Source organism: Phodopus roborovskii, unplaced genomic scaffold (assembly GCF_943737965.1).
Source record: "Phodopus roborovskii unplaced genomic scaffold, PHOROB, whole genome shotgun sequence".
Classification (NCBI taxonomy): Eukaryota; Metazoa; Chordata; class Mammalia; order Rodentia; family Cricetidae; genus Phodopus; species Phodopus roborovskii.
Window position 1 is genome coordinate 7,876,304 of NW_026125295.1, and position 25,766 is coordinate 7,902,069.

The window sequence follows — 25,766 nt, forward strand, 5'->3', positions numbered from 1 at the left end:
AGTTCTGGGGTACAGGCGTGTGCTGCTCTGCCTGGTTCCCAGTCTGGGGTTACAGATGGTTTTCACACGGATGCCAGGATCTACACGTAGGGCCCTATGCTTACATGGCCATCTCTCCAGCACTCTCCAGTCAAGGACCCCATTTCTGAGGTGTTGAACACAAAGACAAGCCAGATCCTGCTGGAAGGGTAAGAGCAGTTTCAGTGAGAGGGGTATATTTGTGTCATCTGAGTCACAAGACACTGGGACGCTGGTGTGAATTCGAGGAAACCAGACGGCCATGACATCGACACACGGGGCAATATCGTAAATCAGATCCCAGACTGGGGCAGGAACACGTGTTGGATGGCTAGATGACAAAATTTGTGATCAACTTTAAATATTTTTATTTAGAACTGGGGAGATAATAGAAAAATGCCTGCCTCTCATGAATGAGAACCTGGGTATGGGTCCCCAGCATCTTTAAATCTTGCTAAATGTTAATGGACTAAATATTGTTAACTGTGATTCTTATTTGATAACTGTTGTGTGATATATTTTTGCTATGTTAAGGTTAAAACCCTTCTTTTTATTTAGACAGAAAAGAGGAGATGATGGGAGATGTCATTCTGTAAATATGTTTCTCATACTGGTTAATGAATTAAGCACTGTTGGCCAATAGGAAAAGCAAGATGGATGGGACTAGGGGACAAGGAGGAGAGAGGAAGTGGTAAGGAGGAGTCAAGATGGAGAGACAGGAGAGAGCAGAACCGCCGGCCCCCTCTCTCCGGTAAGATGAGACCACGTGGAAGTACTTAGATTAATAGAAATGGGTTAATAATTAAGACACAGCTAACCGATAAAAAACAAGTAAAGGCTAACAGAATTATATCTAATACAGAGTCTCGGTATGTTATTTGGGGCAGGCATGGCGGTGGGACCGGCGGCGGGGGGGAAAAACTACTTGTAACATACACGCCTGTCATTCTAGGGATGAAAGGTGGGGACAAGAGGGCCGCGAGGAGGCCAGCTATCTTGACATACACAGTGAAGTTCCCAGCCGTGGAGAGACCCTCCAACAGACCAGAAACGGAAGACACCCGAAGACAGACATCTGCCATTGTCCTGACAGCCATGCTTAGGCTGTACACACGCAGTGCACATTCAACCCCATAGGTGCACTCACACAAATACACACGCATGTGCATACACGCCCCCCCAAAAAAAGTTTTTTAGTGCATCATATTTAAAATAAAGTCTCTACTTTGTTGGGAGAGAATTGAAGCAGTTTCCAGCAAACTCGGAAAGGACAATAAAGGCGGCCTGTTCTGGAGTGCCAAAGCAAGGCTCTCATTCTGAGGGAAAGGGGGTAACTTGCCACAGGGACATTGCACACCTATTCATCTCAGCCTCAAGCTAGTCTCTGTCCCATCAGATCTGGAGAAGCAATCAGATTCTCACACAAAGCAGCCATGATCTTTTCCACTGTTCAAAAGGACAGGTCTTCTAGTTTCTATTTTTATTTTTTTTTCCTGACTTGCATTGATCATTTGCTCTCTCTTGAGACCCCTCTCCACAGTGTATAATTAAGTTTTTTATTGTATATAATACACCATGATGCCACTTCTTCCCACTATTTGTATGAACGTGATCTCCTGCACCCAACCACACACGTAGAGGTCAGAGGACAACTGGCAGGCATCTCTTCTCTCCTACCACGATCTGGCTCAGGGCAAGCACCCTCACCCAGTGTGCTAACTCGCTGTTCTAACTGCTGTGGAACATCACAGGACACAAGACGTCACGTTTTAGGGACCTGTTCTCCTTCGGTGAATGGCTAGGCTTCCTCCCTTTCTTTGTTGTAAGGGAACAGACCTGTGTGTTTTTCTTGGGTACATACCCAAGCGTTTCCATTGGATCTATAATAGGAAGTGGCATGTCTAGATTAAACATAGGCACGATTTGTAGTTTTATGGAATAACGCAAAGCTTTCCCCATACTGGCTATTCCAATTAAATTGTTAACCGTGATTAGAGATTTCAATTTCCAGTACTCTTCTTATTTCAGGTGTCACTTAACCCATAAAAAATGTTTTTCAGTCTGGGTGATGCGAACTCTCACTTTCGAATGCATTTCTGTGCTGACTTGTGAAATGAGTCAGCAATTATTCACATATGAGTCAGCAATTATTCACATGAGTCAGCAATTATTCACATGTGTGTCAGCAACCCGGGTCTCTCCTGTCCTGTCCTTTGCTCACTTTCACCTTTGGGTGTCAGTTTCCTTGTGACCTGTATTATATAGTTTGCATATTGTGGATATATATTAATACCTGTCATGTGCACAACAAATACTAACTAAGTCCTGGGGTCTAATTTGTCTTTAATCGCAATTTTAGCATTGCTGAGTAGAAAATAGAAGCTGTATGTTTTAACGGAGATGGGCTTACATATTTTTATGTCTTAGGTTTCTGTTTTTCTACTCCAAAACTATTATAAGTACCATTATATGGACTCTTTTAAACTTTTTCCCTTTTATGCGTTTATTTCTTGTGGGAGGGCACTGTGTGGAGCTGGAGGTCAGAGGACAACTGGCAGGACATGGCTTTCTCCTTCTACCATGCAGGCTGGGGAGGGGGGATTGAACCCAGGTCCTCAGGCTTGCAAGCACCTTTTCCTGCTGAGCCATCTCATGGCCCCCATTGTACGTAATCTCCATTGATTGGTTTGTATTCTTGGTGGCTTTAATAAGAATGGCCCCCATGGCTCATGGTGGAACTAACTGATAGGATTAAAAGGATTAGGGGTGTGGCCTTGAGGGAGGAAGTGTGGGGGAGGGGAGCGTTGGAGTTTTAAAAGCACATGCCAGCCGCAGCCTTGCTCACTCTCCCTGTCATCCGGTGTAAATCTCAGCTCCAGAACCCTGCCTGTCATGACTCTGGCCTGGGCAACATGAGAATCCATCTCAAACCCAAACAAGCAAGGGAATGTCCATCTCATCTGGAAAGTTTGCAATTCCCCCTCTTCTGTTCCTTGAAACAACTTGGTTAGCACTGAATTTATTGAAACAGTAAAACTTGCCTGCGCCTGCTGATGGTTGTGACACCGGCTTTAGACGGCCGTTTGATGTATTTAAGGACCGCTGCTAGATTTACACCATCTATTTTGAATTTGCTAAATTTAAATTACTTATAGTCTTGACTTGCGTGTTTCTGTCTGGGTGTGTGTGCGCACTACACGTGTGTGCACGCATGGAGACCCAGAGGTCAATGTCAGTGTTGCCCTCAACCGCTCTCCACCTTTTCTTCTGAAACCAAGTCTCGCAGAACATGGAGCTCACCAGTTCTGAGCCCGGGGGTCCTCAGAGCTGGGATCATGGCACTATGTGGGTATACCTGGCTTTTGTGCTTAGGAGCTGGGGATCCGAACTCAGGTCCTCAAGCTTGTAAATCGAGCACTTGGCCTGCTGAGCCACCCACCCCAGCCCCTTTCCGACTTTCTTAAGTAGAAGGGGGATCCATATAACGGTGGGAGGGAGGTGCCTGTGAAAGCCTGCACCCTGGAGTGAGACTTCCTGCTTTCATATCACTTTTCAGCAGGTAGACTTGAGCAGTGGCTCCCTTCCTCTGAGTACAGAGCAAATAAAAGCCCTTCCACGGACAGTGACTATGACAAGTAGAAGGAAGGAGACATTTGACACGGTGGCAGAAAATGTGGCTGTTGGAGATTATTTTTCTCCAGACAGAACATGATGCCATCTTGGGCTTTGTGCCTGGTAGTCATGGCAACTAGAGTGACAGCCAGATCAATGGAAATGCAGCTATGGGCACTCCCTAAGGGTTGAAGAAGGGAGGCCTGAGCTTCCCTTACCTGATACCCTCCCTCTCCCAGCACAGGTCATCCTGGGAGATCCTAGAGTACTTAGGGAGCGGAAGGTTGTCTGACCGCAGCTGTTCTAGGGTTACCCCCACACTGTAAGAAAGCCCGACAGACCCATGGGCCTCGCCAGGTTGGACTTAGAAATTGTACTGCAGTGTATCGGCGACCCTCTGGGAAGAGTAGACAGACGTTGGTTGTTTGTCCCCAGGAAAAGTTGAGATAACAGTAATACAGAGAAAGCAGCAGACCGTGTCCACCTTCGCCATTATCAACTTCAGCCCTACAGCCAGGAGGTGCAAAGCCCGACACCACCACTAATTTGTTCTGCACCTGAAGCTGGTGGGTAACCTTCTGAACTGCGGGATCCTTTATCTTTAGTGTGGCAGATATCTCGGAGTGCTGCTGAGCTCTTCACAATTGTGGTGCCCATTAAATAAGAAAACATTCGAGAACCGTCCTCTCCTACTTCCTAAACACCAGCATCAGAAAAGTGGAAGAGAAAACAAGTTGGAAGGAGAAGGAGAAATAGAGCATGCCCAAAGTTCCTGTAGGCATGAGCAGGGTTCAGAGAGAGGTGGAGGAGCATCATCATGGAGATGCTTGGGGCAGTGTGCTTATGGAGCCTAACTATGAGAGGCCGGGTCCAAGAGGGCTGGACCACAGCTGGACAGGTGACAGGCAGCAGTAAGTACTGTAACAGTGCATGAAGTTATTTTGAGAAGCACCCATATGAGGGCCACAGGAAAGGCAGCCCTCCCTTACGGTCCCCCCCACCCCATCCCTGCCCCAACCCAAATAGGGCGCAGAGACAGTAAACTTACGATTACAATGAGGAAATCGAGCCAGCACCAGGCACTGGTGAAATACCTCCGAAATCCAAAGGCTACCCACTTCAGAATCATCTCCAGGATGAAGATAAATGTGAAGATATTGTCAGTACACCGTAGCAACCGCCCAATTTGGGGCCGCCTAGAGATGTTCACATCTTCAAATATCTGAAAGAGTAAAGCATAGCCGTAGGCCAGGTTGAGTGTGTGCAGAGGTCCTTGCTGACTTTGAATGTTTTTATATTTTACACGAATTAAAAACTGGTTGGTATCTTGGTGATGAGGTTTTGCTATAAAAAGATAAAGGCAGATCTTTTCCAATAATATGTATTTCTTGATTAAATGAATATGGGAAATTCCATGTCCGTACTTCTGTTAACCCAGTGATCTCATGGTCTCTCCTCACTGGCCCCCTATGATGGCTAATGTGCTCAAGTTAACAGTCTAGAAGCACTGGGTAACACAGCTCTGGGCATGTCTGAGAGAGAGAGAGAGAGAGAGAGAGAGAGAGAGAGAGTTTGTAGGCTGGATTAATTGGGTTGGGAAGAACCCTAACTATGTGTGGTTCCAGCCCATGGCTAGGATCTTGAACTAAATAAAAAAGGAAAAGCAAACTGAGGATTCCAGTCATCTCTCTCTCCCTCTCTCTCTTTTTCTCTTCCCCTCTCTCTCTCTCTCTCTCCCTCCTCCCCTCTCCCCCTCCCTCCCTCTCCTGGTCTCATTTCCTGACCATGGCTGTCTCATGCTTCAGCTGCCCATAACAGACTGGAGCCTTTCTCTCTGTGGTGGAGGTAGATTTCAATAGTCAACACAGTTGTGAGCCTTTGGTAATTGCTTCTCCACCGCTAGTGTGTCGTGAGTAGCATGGTTGCATTTGCATTATTTCACAAAGGATGCCAAGCAGCAGGGAGGTGGTGGTGCTCTTAGAAATCCATCAGGGCAGGTCCCAGGACGATTCCAGAGAAACCTGCATTTGTGTTTGAGGAATAACTCCTACTGTGTGTGGAGCATGGGGGTTTACGCTGGTGCTCTGTGGTCTGTGCCCCTCCCATATTTCCCCTTAGATCACACACGTATAAAGCACTAGGCAGAAGGCATGGGGCACAAGAAGGCATTTCTGTGGCATCTCTCTTGCTACAAACTGTGAAGTGATCCGCCACCCCAAATCAAGAAAGATTCTGGTCACTTAGCATAACACAGTGAAAGTTTGGTTTCCTGTTTGAGCCATGTTAAGAGGACATATAAGACAGGAAATATCCAAGCAACTGGTTATACCCTGATCTGTTCCCTGTAACCCTTCCCTAATATCTTGTCTTAGACAGCAGCATCGTGATCTTCGGGGAAAGGGAGAGGAAGACCTGTCTGAAAGTATGCGATAGAGTGGAGATGTCTTGGAATCTTCCAGAAGTGGAGAACAGGTGGGCAAGCCAAGTCCAAGGGCTAGACATTAGAGGGTGCTTTCGAACACTGGCCTGAGTTAAACCTCTCCAACAACAGGGAAAGCGCCTCCGAGTGAGGATTCTGAGTGTAGACGTGTGAAACCCTGCTCACGAAGGAGCCCACAGCCACGGTCGCGGATGCAGCGCCCCCAGCCGCCCTGCTGTCCACTCCCTCCCCAAGAGCATCCCTTACCAGGGCTCCACTGCTCAGCAGGATGACAAAGATGATGAAGCTCTCGAACCAGCTGTGCTTCACGATTTGGTAGCAGGTTTTCCGGAGGTTCCACCACACCACCCAGGGGGACTTCCTCTTGTCTGTTTTGTGGCATAGAAAATGACACCTGAGCCCTGAAGGGAATCATTCGTAACATTATCGTCTGGAGTGAATTGCGTTAGTAACCTCGGCTCCTCACTTCAGGCCTTGTGAACGGTAGCTTCCCCCACCAGAGATGATCTCTTTCCAAAGCCCGAAACCTGGGCTCAGCTATGCTGCCAACAGGAAGAGGTGAAGTCACACGTGTGCCAGCTCTGAGCCTTGCCTGTTTCCACTGGTCCTCTTGTTCTCACAGAAACAGCTACAGGCTAGCCCATTGGTTCCCACAGAAACAGCTGCAGGCTAGCCCATTGGATCTCACAGGAACAGCTGCAGGCTAGCCCATTGGTTCCCACAGAAACAGCTGCAGGCTAGCCCAATGATTCCCACAGAAACAGCTGCAGGCTAGCCCAATGATTCCCACAGAAACAGCTGCAGGCTAGCCCATTGATTTTCACAGAAACAGCTACAGTCTAGCCCATTGGATCTCACAGGAACAGCTGCAGGCTAGCCCAATGATTCCCACAGAAACAGCTACAGGCTAGCCCACTGGTTCTCACAGAACAGCTGCAGGCTAGCCCACTGGTTCTCACAGAACAGCTACAGGCTAGCCCATTGATTCCCACAGAAACCGCTACAGGCTAGCCCAATGATTCCCACAGAAACAGCTACAGGCTAGCCCATTGGATCTCACAGGAACAGCTACAGGCTAGCCCAATGATTCCCACAGAAACAGCTACAGGCTAGCCCACTGGTTCTCACAGAACAGCTGCAGGCTAGCCCCTGGTTCTCACAGAACAGCTGCAGGCTAGCCCATTGGTTCCCACAGAAACAGCTGCAGGCTAGCCTATTGGTTCCCACAGGAGATGAGCCATGTGCAGCAAAGCCAACTTGGTCACATGGTCAAGCTAGATCTGCTGACCCCCTCACTGATGCCACAGACATGAACAAAGCCAGCTACCTTCAGCAGAGACGCCCAGCCCAGGTCAACTGATGTGGAGGTCTATTTATCATCGAATACCATCAATTATTTGTGGTTATTAACTATGCCAAAACTACCAGACAGGGAGGTTGTAGCATACAGATTGTACCCAAAGGGTTTCAAGAAGCTTGAGGTGGCAAGGGCTTCCAAGGCTTTGTGAGCTCAAGCCACACATGGGGAAATGTAACCAACTGTAAAGAGGTTTGCAGGCGGCCTTTGCTCTCAACATAGGCACACTTTTATCATGGACCACACTGCCCTGCAAACCTCACTCCCCTTCCTCTCCATCCATTCTGACAGTGGGCATCCCAAGGACTCTACAAAGGAGCTGATCTGTTGGTCCAACTAGTTCTCCAGGTGGGCTTTCAGGTATCCACTCTGTTGGGCCATGTGAACGGAACACACCTAAGCCAAGAGTCTCTTGAAACCCCCTCTACCAGAATCTGATAATGCAATAATACTAGTGATAGAAATGGGCATCCACAAAGCTACAGAGAACACAAAGGCTCCTTGAGCAGAGTGGAAAAACATGGCCACATGGCGTTGGGCAAGCATCTATCTGTGTGTAAACTATGGCCACTCACCTTTGGGCAAGCATCTATCTGGTTGCTTTTTGGGAGGATCCATTCTCTGTAAATTTATGAAGATATCATTCAGGTCAACGGTGCTGCATTCTGAGAGCACACTTGCAGCATCAGAGTTCTGCATGTCAGAACGGGGGAAGAGGGAGGCAAGTCACCAAGACCATCAGGCTAAAACCAACTAGGCGAAGGCTTCCAGACACAAGGGTGTTAGAGACATGCTGCTCCTGGTGGGACTTTTTATTAAGTTCTCAATCAGCCTCACTTCAAGAGAGAAGTATCTCATCTCTATGGCCAAAAAGCAGCCAGGTACATGTAGCTCAATCCCTCCCACTACAAATCATAACCCTAATAGGCAGCCAATTAGAGGGGAAGATAATAAGAAAACTACTCTACTGAGACTAGTTTTCAGCTATCCCAACTCATAGAATAATAGGTCAGGCCAGTGGCTCTGGCTAGACTTAATCCTGTAGGGGACACTCCAGCAATGCCTAGAAACATTTTTTTTAATAAAGAGGAGAGAGAGAGGGAGAGAGAGAGAGAGAGAGAGAGAGAGAGAGAGAGAGAGAGAGAGTGTGTGTGTGTGTGTGTGTTCAGGCTAGACAGAGCACCATCTTGAGAGGTATTCCTCAGAATCTGGGCATCTTGGTTTGTTTGTTTTGTTTTTTGAGTTAGGGTTTCTCATTGGTCTGGAGCTAACAGTCTGGCTGGCTAATGAGCCCCAGGGATCTTCCTGCTTCTGCCTCCACAGGGCTGGGATTGCAAACATCTGCCACCATGCCTGGCTTCTCATGTGGTCTCTGGAGATCAAACTCAGGTCCCTATGCTTACAAGGCAAGCAATCTGCCAACTGGTCCATCTCCCCAGAACTAGGGACATTTTTAACTGTTACCACCAGTGGGTACTCCTGGTATCTAGTGAATAGAGACCAAGGATTGCCAGCGTCAGTGTGTTTATGTGGGGCTGAGACTCGTGGCTGTGCGACAAGAAACTCCAGCAACACTACCTTACACCTTTGTTTGAGACTCAATGTTAGCAATCATGTCTTCATTTGCTCTGATATTGTTCCACAAGGCTATTCTGGAGCACTGTGTGGAGGAGTCGCATGCTGCTCCCAACCACACCCTGGGAACATTACCTTTCGAGCACTCTGTATGGTTAAATGGGGATCTTCTTCCGAGAACACCTCAGTTTCCACACCTTGGTCATCTGGGCTGGTGGGATGCTTGGTCTCCAGGGGGACATCACAGGTCTGACACACAGAAGCCCAGAGTGGAGTTAATATTTCTCTGGGAAGTTCACTGGACATGAAGAGAGCTTGATTGCTACTCCTGAAAAACTCAACATGGAAGTTTACTGGGGAAATTACTTTCAAAACAGAAACAGGAATGTATTGTAAAGTTACTTAATCAAAACAGTATGATTCCAGTACAAGACTCATCCAATCCAATTTACTCAGAGGTAAACTATCCCTGTGGATTGGAGGGGAATGAGAGATAGAGACTCTCGTGTGTGTGTGTGTGTGTGTGTGTGTGTGTGTGTGTGTGTGTGTGTACATGTAGAGGCCTGATGTCTTTCTGAATCATTTTATCACCCTGTTTTTGAGACAGAGTTGCTTACTGAACCCAGAGCTCACCAATTGGCTAAACTGGCTGGTCCACAAGAGGAAGGGGTCCCCTGTCCCCCTCTCCCCAGTGCTCAAATGACAGGCACTTGCCATCATGCCTGTTTTCATTTGCTTGTTTTAGTGTGTGCACTGGGGATCTGAACTCAGGTCCAAACCTTTTATCCATGAACCACAATATGGAGTGTAATGTATTTTAACATGTGTCTGTACAACTCAATAGCGAACTAATAAATCATTTAATGAACAATACTGGTATGTGTTGCTGCAATTGGTAGCAGCAGTTGGTAAAAAGTAAAATTTACAATTACCCTATAGACAGTGAAGAGTAAGAAAAATGAAGAATAATTGAAAACGGCCCACTGTGGGTGGCGCCATCCCCTAGCTGGGACCCTGAACTGTGTAACAGGGAGGGAAGCCAAGCAGTGGCAGGGTGGCTCTCTGCCTGCTGACTGCGAATGTGGCGTGAGCAGCTGCCTCAAGCTCCTGCTGCCTTGACAGCACCAGCGTGGTGAACTGTACCTTGAACTGTGAGTTAGAAAGAACCTTCTGCCTTAGACCGGAGCAAAAGAGAAGGAAGCTAAGAAACTAGGAAACGCAAAAAGGAAAATACAAAAAGGCCACTTCGTAAAAATGGAAGGCTTGGTGTGGAGATCTGCAAAGACATCTAAAAAGAATGTGGAGTCCGCAAGGGCATCTGAGATGTGACATCTAACCCTGGTTATCAACCTGAGTATTTCGGAATCAGCTGAAACCCAAGCTGCCGGTTAGTTAACCTGGGAGGGATTTTCTGACGAGGGTATGAGGCTGCAAACACAGTACTCATTTGAACCCCTCCTGGGATTAGTCTGCTGTGTCAAAAAGCATACACATTTTATAACCGAATATCCCTGAACAATGCCTAGAGTATAATGGGTGACAAGTGTTCGGTGATGACTGCCTGTTTCGGCCACATCTAATCCGATGTGCCGAACTTCCATACCTGAACTTTGACACCGGCTTGTAAGATGGACGGGACCCTAAGTTCACCGTAACATTCAATGTCATCCTCTTCTTCTGCAAGTGGGGCCAAGCGAGCCCCATCGTGCCCGGTGTCCCAAGTCCTCAGTGAGTCAAATTCCCTCCAGGGCTTTGTATCCAGGGGAATACTGTCTTTATTCTCACTATCAAGACTTCCCGGTATCTCTTTTGGCTTTGGTGAGTTTTGCCTCCTGCATTTCTTGCAACAAAAATCCTGCAGAGTATGCCCCACGAAGGAAAAGGCCCGACGGAACCGGTCCAGAGCCAGCTGCACTTTAGTTTTCCTGGTCTCGCCTTCGGGGCTCCCATCCCTCTCCTCGTTGCTGAAGGAATTGAGCAGCAAGGCAATGAAGAGGTTAAGCACCTGGGGTGGGTAATAAGGGAAATTTAGCAAAGGAAGAGGTGCTTAGAGGTTCTAGAACCACCTTTCCCCCAAGACTCAAATTCTAATCAAATGAGACTTCCTGCTCCCTCCCAGCAAAACAAGATGAAGACGAGGAAAGAACAGGGACAAGACACATAGCAAATGCAACTTAAAGGGTGCAAACAGGAAACGGTGCATCCGGAAACTATTACACTGAGAGAACCCGGACATGGAAAGACAAACTAACTCCACTTTTAAGGTTGTGTGGATGAGTGTGTGTGTGTGTGAGTGTGAGTGTGAGTGTGGGTAGCAGTCATGAAATAGAAAGGAAACTACAAGATGAGGGAGAGTTTTTTTAAAGGACGGAGTTAATAATAGGATACATTGTGACGTGGGGCGGGAAGGTACAGCAGGAAGGGGGAGGGGAGGGCCCGGAAGTGGTCAACAAGAGCAAATCTTGTGGGTTAGGAAGAAGTCTCGGCAATAAGAGTTCAAATGCCCAGAAATAATGCTGGGTGGGCACAAATCCAGCCCCAGAGACAGCTAGGGAAGCTCTGAGCACGCTGGCCAGACAGAACAACCGTATCTGTGAGCTCTGCCTTTGACTGAGAGGTCCTGCATCAAAGGATGATTTCCGACCTCGCCTCAGGGCCCTACACACCCCCTTCCAACACACTCACACACCTGGGCATACACGTGTGCCCACATACACAGGTGCCCATTCACATGTGAGCATGCACAAAATCATGACACACCATATACACATGAAAATAAGAAAAAAGAACTTATGTATGTAAATGTCACAATTGAATACATTGTTTTGTACACTAGTTTTTTAACCTAAGATTTATTTTTATTCTTTACTCCTGTGTCTTTGTCTGTGTGTGTGTGTGTGTGTGTGTGTGTCTGTCTGTCTGTCTGTCTGTCTGTCTGTCTGTCTGTGTGAGCAATGTGCTTACAGAGCCCAGAAGGCGTCAGGTCCCCTGCAGCTGGAGCTTCAGGTGGCTGTGAACTCCCCTAGGCTGAGAAGTGCTTTGAGGGTATGAATGTATCTAGTTGTAGATCTCCAGCTTCGCCAGGAGGATTCCTCTCCCTGGACCTCTGCTCGAATGTTCCCCCTGCATCGTCTCAAGCATCACACTGTCCACAGATCCTTTCTCAAGGTTCTCTTCCAATTCCTGTTGGCGATGTCCGGCTATCCTTTACCTTGTGTGGCTTACCAGCCGTGCAGTCCATTTACAGACACCCAGGATAAAGCTACCCGTGCAGACAGTGACTTACATCTGCCCCATGACCCCAACTTGGTTCTGAAGTTTCAAGCCCAAGGATCCTTTATCTCCTTGTATCTTCATTAATATGCATCTAATTGGCCTCTCCGTTGATATCTAAGTGCTAGCTGTAGGAAAAGACTCAAGCTGCTTGCACAGTAAGGAAACCCAACAGTGTGAGCTCTCCGAAGAAAGAACAAGGGCCGCTATAACCTACAGACAGACTGGGTCACATTATTACATGACGCTTCTAGGAATTACAGTCATGGGAAGACCCAGAGAGGGGACCATTGTGTGTGTATGTATATGTATGTGTGTCTGTGTATGCCTGTGTGTATGTGTATATGCATGTGTGTATGTGTATGCCTGTGTGTATGTGCATATGTATGTATGAATGTATGTGGGTACGTGCATGTGTGTACATGTGTGTATGCCTATGTGTGCATATGTATGTGTGTATGTGTGTGTGTAAGCATGTGTATATGCATATGTATGTGTGTGTGCATGTGTGTATATAGTGGGTATTCACCCCACCCATGACCTCAGGCCCAATAGGGGTGGTGCTTTTTGTCTGCAGACATGACCTCTTAAAAGGAAAGGGCGATTGGCTGAGCTCTCTCATGTGGTCAGAGACTGGACTGCTGGATCCATACACACCCGGGCAGAACACAATACCACAGTGGCATAGCCCTGTTGTGTGTCTGCCGGGCCAAATGTAGGCGAATCCTTAAGAGCTCATGGAGGGGTAATTAGTATTTATTGGAATGCGCGCATGAATACGCAACAGGGAAGACAGCCACTGAGGACTCTGTTCTGCCCAGGAGCAAATGAATCCAGTGGCCTTTCCTTTTAAGAGGCCACATCCATAGGCAAAAATCACCATCCCTATCGAGCCAGAGAGCCCAAAGTCATCGGCGGGGTGAAACCATGCTCTGTGTGTGTGTGTGTGTGTGTGTGTGTGTGTGCCCGTGTGCCCGTGTGCACACGCGCCTGCTCATGTGTTGTGAAGGGGGTGCACAGACCAGAGGTCAAACTCAGACTTTGTTGGTCTGGAGCCATCTTCCTGATGTTTTGACTATTTGAGCCAGTGCCTCTCCCTGGCCTGGTGCTCACAGGTAGGCCAGGCTGGCCAGGCAGCAACTCTCAGGGGTGGCCTGTCCCCATGCTGCCATTGCACTGCATGGAATTGCCAGCCACCACATGGGGTTCCTCACTTATTCTGGGATGGAATTTAGGTCCTTGGGCTTGGCCATCAAGCATTTTGCCATGTGAGCGGGTGTTTTTAAGGATGAAAAGCCATTCCCATATTTCCCGGTGGACCCTCTTTACATCTTACCACCAAACCAAGTCCTGCAGCCTTTCCTCAGTCCAGTGGTTCTTAACCTGTGGGTCATGACCCCTATGGGGGTCGAATGTCAGACACCTGCATATCAAACGTTTACATTACGATTCATGACAGTAGCACAGTTACAGCTATGAAGTAGCAATGAAATAATTTATGGTGGGGATCACCACAGCACGAGCAACTGTTTCAAGGGATCTGAGCATTATGGAGGTTAAGAACCACTGGGTTAGTCAATCACTGACCAAGAGAGCATGATTTCTTACAAGCGTCAGGGATATCCCCGAACAGGCACGGCCAGTAAACAACATGACACACATGACCCATCTGTTAATGAGATTTTGTCTCGTGCCTGTGCCTTTCTCGGGTCAAATTCAAAAGGACTTTTTTTCCAGTTTTTATGTGTATGAGTGTTTTCCTTGCTTGTGTCTGTTCACCAGCTGCTTGCTGAATGCCCGAGGGGGTCCGACATCAGATCCCCTGGAACTGAGTTCCAGACGACTCTTAGCTGCCATCTGGGTGCTGGGGATTGAACCCAGGTCCTCTAGAGGAGCAGCCCGTGTGCTAACCACTGAGCCACAGCAGGGCAGCTGCACAGGTGAACTCACCGCAGTTAGGACAGTGCGCACAAACCTGTGCAAGCCCACGCTGAACCCAAATCCCAGCCTGGAAAGGGGAAGGGGAGGTGAACCCACCCTTACCCAAGGAGATATTTGCAATTGACAGCTGCTCCTGCGAAATTAACCACACTTCAGTGAAGGCCACACAGACAAGAATATGAGCTGTGCCAACTTGACTTGATGGGTTAAAAGAAAGAAAGAAAAGAAAAGTGCTGAGCTGGGCGAGGAAGATGAAAATGATCAAAACGTCCCGAGTGGAAAGGAAATCTCAGCGACTCACCACAAGTTTTCCTATCACCATGACCAACACAAAGACGATGACACACAGCGGAGAGCCGTCCATCTCCTGCATACATTCCCACATGTTCTCGATCCATTCCCCGCAGAGGATGCGGAACACCACCAGGAAGGAGTGATAGAAATCCCCCATGTGCCAACGCCGCCTTCGCTGCTCCTGTGTGGTACAGGCCATCTTGTTGAACTTACTGCCGAAAAGCTGCATGCCAACAACTGAGAATATGAAGACCACAATGGTCAGGACCACAGTCAGGTTTCCCAGCGCACCCACGGAGTGGCCGATGATCTTAATGAGAGTGTTTAAAGTGGGCCAGGATTTGGCTAACTTGAAGACCCTCAGCTGTGAAAACAGATAACAAAAGGGAAGGAAAGTTATGCTCACACATCCAGGGAGCTCATCATCCAGAGTTATGCTCACACATCCAGGGAGCTCATCATCCAGAGCTGTGCCCACACATTCAGGAAGCCAGCTCATCATCCAGAGCTATGCTCACACATCCAGGGAGCTCATCATCCAGAGCTGTGCCCACACATCCAGAGAGCTCATCATCCAGAGCTGTGCCCACACATCCAGAGAGCTCATCATCCAGAGCTATGCTCACACATCCAGGGAGCTCATCATCCAGAGCTGTGTCCACACATTCAGGAAGCTCATCATCCAGAGTTATGCTCACACATCCATGGAGCTCATCATCCAGAGCTGTGCCCACACATCCAGAGAGCTCATCATCCAGAGCTATGCTCACACATCCAGGGAGCTCATCATCCAGAGCTGTGCCCACACATCCAGAGAGCTCATCATCCAGAGCTATGCTCACACATCCAGGGAGCTCATCATCCAGAGCTGTGTCCACACATTCAGGAAGCTAGCTCATCATCCAGAAAGCAAGTGACATTCCCCAACCATCGATCAGGTCTTTCAAAGCTGGCCACATCCATGTGGTGCATAGTTACCAGCTTCCTGTGCAAACCTCTAATTTTTTATTTAAAGATCTCTCTTCATCTTTTTATTTTATATGTACAGGTGCTTTGCCTGTATGTGTGTAGTATTGGAGGAAGCCAGAAGAGGGAGTCAGGTCCCCTAGGACTGGAGTTACAGACAATGAGCCACCATGTGGGTGCTGGGAATTGAACCTAGGTCCTCCAGAAGAACAACCAGTGCTGTTAATCACTGAGTCATCTCTCCAGCTCCTATTTGAATCTTTTTTAGTACATGTGCTGCCTAACATGTACTTAAATCTTTTTAAAATTACATTTATTCATTTATTTGCAGAGAAAGGGACACACATATGATGACTGTCCTTGTTGGGCTCAGCTGTTATCTGAGGGAGTCTCCACTGAAGGGCTGTCCAGGTTAGATCAGCCCAGTCCTCTGTGGGCGGCATCAGCCCTACACAGGTGGGTCTGTGCAGTGTCAGGAAACTAGATTAGCATGGGCCTGTGAGCTACACAGCCAGTAAATAGCATCCTCCATGGTTTCCAACCTGACACTGTGGGTGGCTTCCTGCCCTGGCTTCCCTCAAAGACAAACGATAACCCTGTCTCAGAAAGAAAGGAGGGGGGGGTAAGGAAGAAAACTGGGGAGGTGGGAGGGGAGGGCAGGGGACGGGAGGGAAACAGACAGGTGAAATGGCTCAGTGGATAAAGTCACTTCTTGCCAAGTCTTACAACTGAATTTGAGCCCCAGGATCTGCAGGGCAGCAGAGCCTCATCAACTCCGGCAAACTGATCTTTGATTTCCACTTGCGCACCACCGCATGCACGCACACGCACAGTAAAAGTACATATAAGACGGAAAAATGAAACGGAAGAAAGCGCCTTACCACCCTGAAGGAAGCCAAGAAGGAGCGATTTGAACGGGTGCTCTTATCCGACAGGTTGTTGTAAAGTACATCCGCAAGACTCAGGAGGGCCACGATGCTGTCAAAGATGTTCCAGCCGTGGCGGAAGTAGTGGTAAGGGTCCAGTGCGATGATCTTCAGACACATCTCGGCTATGAAAACCCCAGTGAAAACCTGCGATTGGACAAGGGAGGCGTGGACGCTAGCTTGCTTTGGAGACTCGGCCGCCCCAGCTCACCACACTTCCACAGCTGCAGCCTGCCCGGAGGCTCTAAAAGCAGGGCATTTGACTGCTGGGGCGTGGCTGTGCCCGAGACCCCATGTTCTGCCTGTAGCTACGTTCCTGCTTTAAACTGTTTTCATTAATTTCTTTAGTTATCATACAAAGCAATGGGTTTGATGATGACATTTTGACACATGCTCGCCTTAATACTCTTCTTGTTCATCCTCCTCCCCTGCCTCCCTCCCTCGTTCCTCCTGGCTCTCGATTGCTAGCCCCCACCCCAAGAAAATACCTAAAACAAGAGAGTTTCCTTATTCTAAAAAATTTTTAAGTACGTGTTGCTTTTTCAGTTAGAAAAAAGAAAGAAAGAAACTTTACAAGGGGAAGATTGGGTATTCTGGTAAGGTTTTCAGTCCATTAATCCATTAGCTAATTAGAGTAGAGCAGCCCCTGACTAATTGTGTGTGGCATCTGATACAGCAGAGTCTCCCTTTCCCCTGAGGAAGAAAAGATGCCTCCCACAGGAGCCACGAATGAAAGCGAGCAATTGCTCAACCTTCAGCTTCCTCCCTGTCTTCAATTTTCCATTTTTACTGAGACTCAATCTGTTCCGTGAGAATCAGTGACACACACTCAGGAAGGGCCCGCCCTACTCTCCCCGCACAAACAATCAATGCACTCTCTGGGGAGCGTGACCCTTCCCATATCTGCCAAGCCTGGTTCGTCTTTGCTGAGATTTTACCAAAGCTCAACTGTTTCATGATAACCGTGTCCCCAGGAACACAGGACTGCAGATCTCTGGAGATGGCTCACATTCTTTTCTCTTGGGGAGGGGGGAGGACGTAGTGAGACAGAGTGTCACGTAGCCCAGGCTAGCACTGAATTTGCTATGTGACTGAAGATGGCCTTGAATGTATGGTCCCCTTGCGTCCGCCTTCTCAGTGCTGGAGTCACAGGCTTGCATCACCACCTAATTTATATGGTGCTGGGGATGCTGGGGATAGAGCCTAGGATTTCATGCAGGCTCTACCAGCTCAGCTATACCCCCAGGCCTGGTCAACATCGACTCAGCTTTCTCAAATGCGCAGAATGTTGCTAGGATCCTCTACTCCGGCTTCTATGGGACTAAACGGACTTAACGTGCTAGAAGGTTAAACTGGGGCCGGTGGGAAACCATAGGGGTGATGTGTGCACCAACTCTGATCCAAAGTCTCCTTTCCCCTTTATCCCATGTGCAGGCCCGAGGCTGCAGCTTGGGTGATGTTACCAAAAATGCCTGCACTACCACCAGAGGTACCGTTCAAAATTCTTTATGCCTTGCAAGAGCCAGAGATTACCCAGTTTCCTATTCTTTATGCCTTGCAAGAGCCAGAGATTACCCAGTTTCCTATTCTTTATGCCTTGCAAGAGCCAGAGATTACCCAGTTTCCTATTCTTTATGCCTTGCAAGAGCCAGAGATTACCCAGTTTCCTATTCTTTATGCCTTGCAAGAGCCAGAGATTACCCAGTTTCCTATTCTTTATGCCTTGCAAGAGCCAGAGATTACCCAGTTTCCTATTCTTTATGCCTTGCAAGAGCCAGAGATTACCCAGTTTCCTATTCTTTATGCCTTGCAAGAGCCAGAGATTACCCAGTTTCCTATTCTTTATGCCTTGCAAGAGCCAGAGATTACCCAGTTTCCTATTTTCAGTAGATTTATGAACGTGTCATCCATGTTGTGGTGTTCCATGGCCAGGAAGACCGTGTTGATTATGATACAGATGGTGATGGCCAGCTCGGTAAAGGGGTCGGTCATCACGGCCCGTAGGACCTTCTTTACGCACAGCCACTGAGGGCTGCAGTCCCACACCAGGTATTTATATGCCAAGTTTTTCCCACACGGGAGACAAGGTTCCTGGGACTTTTCTTGTTCTGGAAGAGAATGGAAGGGTGGGTAAGGTGTTTGCTCCCACCCAGCCTGGCCACTCTCTGCCTGCGTTTGCCTCCCCCCCCCCCCCGGGATTTTTGCCAGTTGTCAGGACACTTGAATAGAAAAGGTTTTCCTTCAGAGCCCAGCACAGAGGAGACGATGTCTGCTTACAGCTAGCATGCTGCAAAGTCGAGTAGGTCAGACATGGATGCAGAGCCCCCGAGAGAGACAGGGGAAGCACACATAGGCTCAGCTTTCTTCAGAGAGCACATACATGGTGGTGGCTGTGGCTGCACAAGCGGTGGTCAGAATTTAGGAGAAGGAAAGGTGAGGTGAGGGTAGGTACGTGGTGGTTAATGTCCACTGCCAGTTTGGCAGGATCTAGAAATACCACGGGGATGAACCTCTGAGCACCTCTGTGCAGAAATTCCCTGGATTAATGGAGGTGAGAAGACCTACCTTAGATGGAGAAGGCACCATTTCATGGCAGAGGCTTGGATTAAACAAATAAACAAAAAAGCAAGAACACCAGCAGCTCTCGCTCTCTCCCTCTCTCCCTCTCTCTCTCCCCCCTCTCCCTCTCTCTCTCCCTCTCTCTTCCTCTCTCTCCCTCTTTTACTCTCCCCCTCTCCCTCCCTCTCTCTCCCTCCCCCCACCCCTCCCCCCTCCCTCCCTCTTCTTCTTGACTGCAATCACAGTGTGACTAGTTTCTTCCACTCCTGTCTCCATGTCCTCCCATCACGATGGAGCATTTCAAACTGTGATTCCCAAATAGACCTTCCTCCCTTTCCTCCTTGGGTGGCCTTTGTTAGGTTATTTTGTTGCTAACATGAAAAAGAAAACAGGGGGGAAAAAAGGCAACAAATGCAGGTCCGGCCCTGCACCCCTGGTTTGCTGGGTCCAAGCCCTCCCAGCTTTCCCCGGTGCCCAGTACCTATCCTTTATCTGGGCCCCACTGCTCTCTCTTAATCAGAGGGTGCTGGCTTGACTATTGGGTCTTCTTTGGCCCACACCAGATTCCTGGCTCTGACTTTGAGAACTGCCACTTCCTGGCAAGGTCTTGAGTGCTTTTCCTTTGGCTGTTGTCATTCAGACCTCCTGAGGCTGCCCAGCCTGCCGCAAGGCTAAGCCCTCTAGCCAAGCTCCACCCACTCTCAGGAAGGCGCGGGCCACTCGAACCACTTGGCTGGCAGGTTCCTGAGGCATGGGACGTCTCTCTTTGCAGTATGGCGCAGTGCGTAAGTTCCCAAAAAGCCTCCTCCGTGGGGGGCTTCTGGAGGGACCGAAAGAACTCACAGAAGCCGGGCTTTCGCTCCAATGGGGAACTTACCTTGCATGGTGATGGTCAGGATGCTGACTGCGCTCAGCGCCCTCTGCCGGTGGAAGGGGTCTATGTGCTCATCGAAGAGGTCCACCGGCAAGTTCTGGGACAGCCGTTTGGTTTGCTCAAGAAGCTGAGGCTGAAAGAGATAGAAAGCATAGTGGGCCTTCTCAAGGCAGGAGCTGATGCTCCCCAGATTTCATAGAGATGCCGAATGAAGATGCTGAGCGGTTGTACGGAGCGGCTCACTGTGTCTTCACAACATGTTAGATGTGCAATTTTCTTTGGCGATGTGGAACAAGCCAGAGAAAGGGGATTTGAGCCAGGCATTGGTGGCACATGCCTTTAAGCCCAGCCCTCAGGAGGCACAGGCAGGCAGATCTCTGTGAATTCGAGGCCAGCATGGTCTACAGAGAGAGTTCCAGGACAGGCTCCAAAGCAATACAGAGAAACCCTGTCTCAGAAAACGGGGGGGGGGGGGGGGGGGATTTTGTCATTTGATGTCCTTATATGCGTATATTTCTGGAGTCTGGCCTCATGTATGATGTTTTAGTCACTTTCAACAAAGAGCAGACAAAATATTCTCTACCTTAATGATAAGAACGTTTGCATAATTAAAAAAAAAGAAGAATTTTACTATTGAGCGTCAACCGTATCTCAACTCTGTGTATCACTCAGTATCTTTGCTGGGATGCTGGGATGTCCCATGAGCACCTCAGTACTTACATATCCAAACTGTCCATCTTTTCCACCCTTAAAGTATGTCCTTCCTTGTCCCAACAAGTCACCAACTCAATAGGCCAAAAGCATGGAGCCCACTCCTGTCCAACTCATTCACCAGGCATCACCTTCTGTGGGTCAGCTTCATCCTTATTTTTACCTATTTCCTATGAATTCAAACACTCCCTCCCAGAAGAAGGAGGGAGGCTCCTCGGACTCAGGAAGCTAAGGAAACCCCCAAGATTCAAGAGATCTGGAAAATTCAAAGACCCACAAGGCCAAGTCACAAGGTTTTAAAAACATTTTATTTATTTTGCAAGTGCATGTGTCATAGCACATGAGTAGAGGTCAGAGGACAGCTGGAAGGAACTGGCTCTCTCCTTCCGCCCCACCATAGGGGTCTCAAGGATTAAATTCAGGTTGTGGGGCTTAGGAGCACATTCCCTTACCCCTGAGCCATTTTCCTGACCTGCCCTGCTTCTGTGAGATTGTAAAAGCTGTAGACAGTTCCTGAAGAGAGCAGAGTCTGGCTGAGCTGGACAGAGTTGTATATAGACTTCTGGGGATACAACTTTTGTGAGTCATCACCCACACTGAGGAGGGCTTTTCAATGATACAGGTATCTTCTAGTCCCCCATTGTGCCTATAAGAAACTCCAGTAAAATCATTGGCTCAGCGAGCTAGGCTTGGGTGGAATTCTTTCTTGGGTCTGTCGCCGATGCCCTACCTGGATGAGGAGATGTTTTATTTTCCCAGGAAAAGTTACACACTGCTCTAGCCCTCACACAAGCTGCTGCCATCGCTTGCTTGGGGTTACTGTGGCAACGTCTTAATTGGTTTCCTCTAGTCTCCTCCAATCCCCTCTCTTCAGTGTGTTTAGCTTGTTGAAAAGGAAATTTCAGCTTCAGACCATGAGCTTTAAATCATTATAACTAGGCTCGAACATACCTTCATTAATCAAAATAGCAGCCATTACAATCAACATGTTTTTGCCAACAAGAACTAAGTTTGTTTATCCAAACAGCCTTCAAATCCCCGCTTTGGGGTTCCATGGACTCTCAGAACGCCTCTCTGCATCCTGCTGGCTGAGGAAGCAAAAGTTGTCAAGGTGCGTAAGACACCTGGAAAGTAGGTGAGATCAGGTGGGCATAGCAGATGAGACAAAACTTCGATGCTTATTCCTTTAACTTTTGCAGGGTTGGTTGTGTGCTATGTGTTCAGGCATTGCTGTGGAAAAGAACTGGCCCCTTGCTGTTGGCCGGTGCCCGCTGCAGGTGGTGTGGTTTGGAGTGCACCTTCTTCAGGAAATGATACTGGAGGTAGACAGACCACCAAAGAGCCCCTGGAACATGGTCTGGAGCAGGCTTGGCTGTTGAAAGTGACCCGTCGTAACCGGTTATCACTGGTTGTTGTATGCGATCTGCTGGTCCTCAAATGTCACGATCCATAGAGAAATGGTCTGAGTTCAAAACATGCTTTTTAGATTCTCAGTCAGCTCATGAGGCAACTGCTCTCCAATGTGCTCCAAACCTCAAATAGCTTTAAATGGTCCATGTTGAGCCCACTGACAACCTCTCCTCCAGTTGGAAGAGGATGGGCTTAGATGGTTGCTGTCAATCAGCCACCATCAACTCCAACAGCTGGCCACTATGCCCTTCATCTTCAAGCTTCTGGTCTCCTTTGCAAGGCTTGTTGGGTCACCACTACCCTGTACACTCACTAGGAGTTGCTGGACCAGTCATTGATGTCATGAGTTGTCTCTGCTGCCGTGTGACCCATTTTGAAATCAAGTAAGAAAAACTACTCACATTTCCATTTTTGTCTCACTTTGTTTCCAAAATATGAGGCAGAGATGCTCAACCTGTGAGTGGCAACCCCTTTGAGGGTTGAGTAACCCCTTCACAGAGGTCTCCTAAGACCGTTGGAAAACACAGATATTTAGGTTACAACTGGTAACAGTAGTAAAATCACAGTTATGAAGTGCCAACGAAAGCAATTTTAAGGTTGGGGTCACCACAACATGAGGAACTGTATTAAAGGGTCTCAGTCTCAGGAAGGTTGAGAACCACTGACATAAGGTAATAAGTCATTAGCAAGAAAACATACACAAAAAAAGAGTATTAAAATGATATATAACAAATTTTTGCTTGTTAAGATTATATTCTAATAGCATGAAGTAAATTTCAACAATGCAAAATCACGGTTAGTTTTGTATCAACCTACTTCCAGGATTTCAAAAACATGTATCTCCAGCTAGGCCTGGTGGTGCATTCCTTTAATCTTAGCACTCAGGAGACAGAAGTAAATAGGTCTCTGTAAATTTGAGACCAGCCTGGTCTACATAGCAAGCTCCAAGATAGCCAAGGCTACTAATTGAGACCTCATCTCAAAAAAAGAAAGAAAGAAAGAAAGAACCTCTCCCCCTGGATGTACTGGCACACACCTTTAATCCTAGCACTTGGGAGGCAGAGGCAAGGGAATCTCTGTGAGTTTGAAGCCAGCTTGGTCTACAAAGTGAGTTCCAGGACAACCAGAGCTACATAGTGAGACCCTGTCTCAAAAAACAAAAACACACATCTCGCTCTCTTGCTTAAAACTCTTCACGGCTTCCTGCCTCTTACCCTCAGCATGAAGACTAAATGAAGACCTTGGCTTAGCTTTTAAGACCTTTTGCGACTGCCCTGTCTGACCAATCTAGATTTTCACCATTGTCCCTAAACACGCACACACATGCATACACACATACATGCACACACACATGCATACACACATACATGCACACATATACATACATGTACAGGCAAGAATATACTCAAGTGCACATGCACACACATACATGCACACATGTTCTTAAACGGGCTGTGTTCTGCTCATCTCTGCTTCCAGGATGTGGCACACATTGCCTTCTGCACTGGCAATGCCAGCCCCCCACCCCCAGCTGAATCCCACTTGGCTCAGATACTACTCACTCCCCTGGGAACTTTCCTGATTCTTTTCTAGCTCACTGCTCTTCCTCCCGCTCCAGTCTCTTCTAGGATGGTTCGTACCACACAGATGCTGTTGGTTGCCCGATACGTATGTCCTAGGGCCTCACCTAGAGCACTTCTTGTGGACCCAAACCCCTCTGTCCCACTTCACAGCAAGTCAAAAACACAACACAATTGTGATCCCCAGTCCCTAGCAACTGTAACCAATGATGGACCAAAATGAGTGTATCTATATCTAGATACAGAAATAAAACAGATACAGATGTAGATGACAGACAGATATGCTCTAACACCCTAGCTCCATGGCGTCTAACCCCCTCTACGGGGCGGCGACCCCATCATGTGCTTTCTTGAACCTTCCCCTTCCACACAGCACACTCTGCTCCTCTCTGCCAGGGACGTCTGCTCGGGTAATCTACCCACACTCTAAGACCTTCAGCTTTGCTTCGGAGGGAGCTAACAGACACACTGCCCTTTCCAAACTGTGCCAAAGGTCACACCCTCAGCCTGTCTGTAGCTAACTAAAAAGTTCTGTGGGAGACGGAAGGCCAGGCTCGCTTGTTCTGCTCTTGGTCCCAATCTGGCCTCAATACACACTGGACGAATCCTCTGCCAGCCTAAACTCAGAACTTCCCATTTTAATATCTAAGCTGATGTAGACAACGTGATAAAAATGGAAAGGAGGATGGCCCAAGGTCTCTCCTCCCATACAACTCCAGCCAAACACTTCTCCTGGGTCTCTGCCTGTTCCTGTGACTGAGATGCCAAGTCTTTCTGTTCGCGGGACTCCGTTGCCCTGTGTCTATCGTCTGCCTTTCTGTCCCGCCCAGCCTGGGTGCCTTTGCTTGTATTTTCACAGTTTTCTGTTAGATGGCCTCTAGGTTGCGAGTACTTATGTCACTGGCAACTTGATATCTTCATAAGTGAAAATAATACTCGTTAAGCGTCTCGGGTTGTCCCCTCTATCTGCAGACACACAAAGCAGTCACGGATGTGTCAGTCACTGGGCTCAGTCTCAGAGATGCAAATGTCGTTTAGGCATAGATAATATTAGAAAGTTGCCACGCGCTTTACCTCACTATACATCTTACTTTGCTACAGCATGCCATGTATATAACTTCAACTCTTGTTTAGGAAAACAAGACAAAACATACATAGGTTTGAGCGAAATGTTTCAAGTGGATGTAAATTACACTATGTGTTCAGTTTAAAAGGTAGAGGTAAGTATTTTAAGTACGGATAGTTTTGCTTCTTTGTTTGTTTGTTTTTGAGACAGGGTTCTTCTTTATGGCCCTGGAACTTGCTCTGTAGACCAGGCTGGTCTCGAACTCACAGAGAGCTGCCTGCCTCCTGAATGCTGGGATAAAAGGCCTGTGCCACTACCACCAACCTAAGGATAGATTTTTTTTCATGATGATTTTTTTTTTTTTTTTTTTTTGCCCTAAGGATAAAAAAATACTAGATGAAGACAAAGCCAAGTCATAGGTGATTTGGGTAAGTTACACAAGGTTTACAGCAAATCAGATGTAAGAATGATGTGTATTTGATGATGAAGGTTTATAAATCACTAAGGTTATAGTGGTCTATTCCTGCTAACAAAACCTGACTTAAAGAAGTATGCCTGACCACGTATGTCTTTGTTAACCTTGTTAGTTTTTAGCTATTTGGGGAAACTGAGTCATATAAAAGACTGTGATGTAAGAAAGCACTATAAAGGGTCAGGAAAACGAAGTCTGTCCGTCCATCCCATCCCCGCCGCGCCTCCCCCCCCCCCCACTGTGTCTGTGGCTTAAAATTTGTTTTGATGCTAAAAGATCTTCAAGTCAAAATGGTAATTTTTAAGACTCAAAATCTTAACAGGGATAAAATTATAAGATTCTAATCTTATAAAAGCTGCTGGTGTAGTGTAAATTGTCAAAGATAATTAAAACATAGATGTTAATGGTCCGTCCCTCAAAGAGTCCTGCCAGTTGGAGAGGAATTCCTTCCCTGGACAGTCGGCAAGGCCCACGCCCTGCATGCACAACGGAACTGCGGAGGAAACTTACATTTTTAGAGGAATCATCTTCCGAATCTGAGGCTGAGGTCCGGTCCTTCTTAGACTTTTTCATAAAAAAGGACTTTCTTGTCGTACTACCAAAAAACTTCCTCTTCTTTGGAGAAAAGGACGATGCTTGAAGGGAATTAAGCGAACTTCTGTCAATTCCCATGGCAACCAGAGCCTTTGAAA

General features: G+C 47.7%; 1 protein-coding gene across 1 annotated transcript in view; it reads right to left on the minus strand.

Moving 5' to 3' along the window:
• Scn11a (sodium voltage-gated channel alpha subunit 11) overlaps positions 1-25,766 on the minus strand; it is a 58,558-nt gene that overhangs the window by 16,607 nt on the left and 16,185 nt on the right. Inside the window, exons 10-19 of the mRNA XM_051202369.1 lie at positions 25,585-25,758; positions 19,839-19,968; positions 18,272-18,510; positions 16,358-16,549; positions 14,518-14,874; positions 10,606-11,007; positions 9,138-9,251; positions 8,003-8,120; positions 6,317-6,471; positions 4,679-4,852 (exon numbers count right to left, since the gene is read on the minus strand). Of these exons, the coding sequence (XP_051058326.1) occupies positions 4,679-4,852; positions 6,317-6,471; positions 8,003-8,120; positions 9,138-9,251; positions 10,606-11,007; positions 14,518-14,874; positions 16,358-16,549; positions 18,272-18,510; positions 19,839-19,968; positions 25,585-25,758 (2,055 nt within the window). The remainder of the gene's footprint in view (positions 1-4,678; positions 4,853-6,316; positions 6,472-8,002; positions 8,121-9,137; positions 9,252-10,605; positions 11,008-14,517; positions 14,875-16,357; positions 16,550-18,271; positions 18,511-19,838; positions 19,969-25,584; positions 25,759-25,766) is intronic.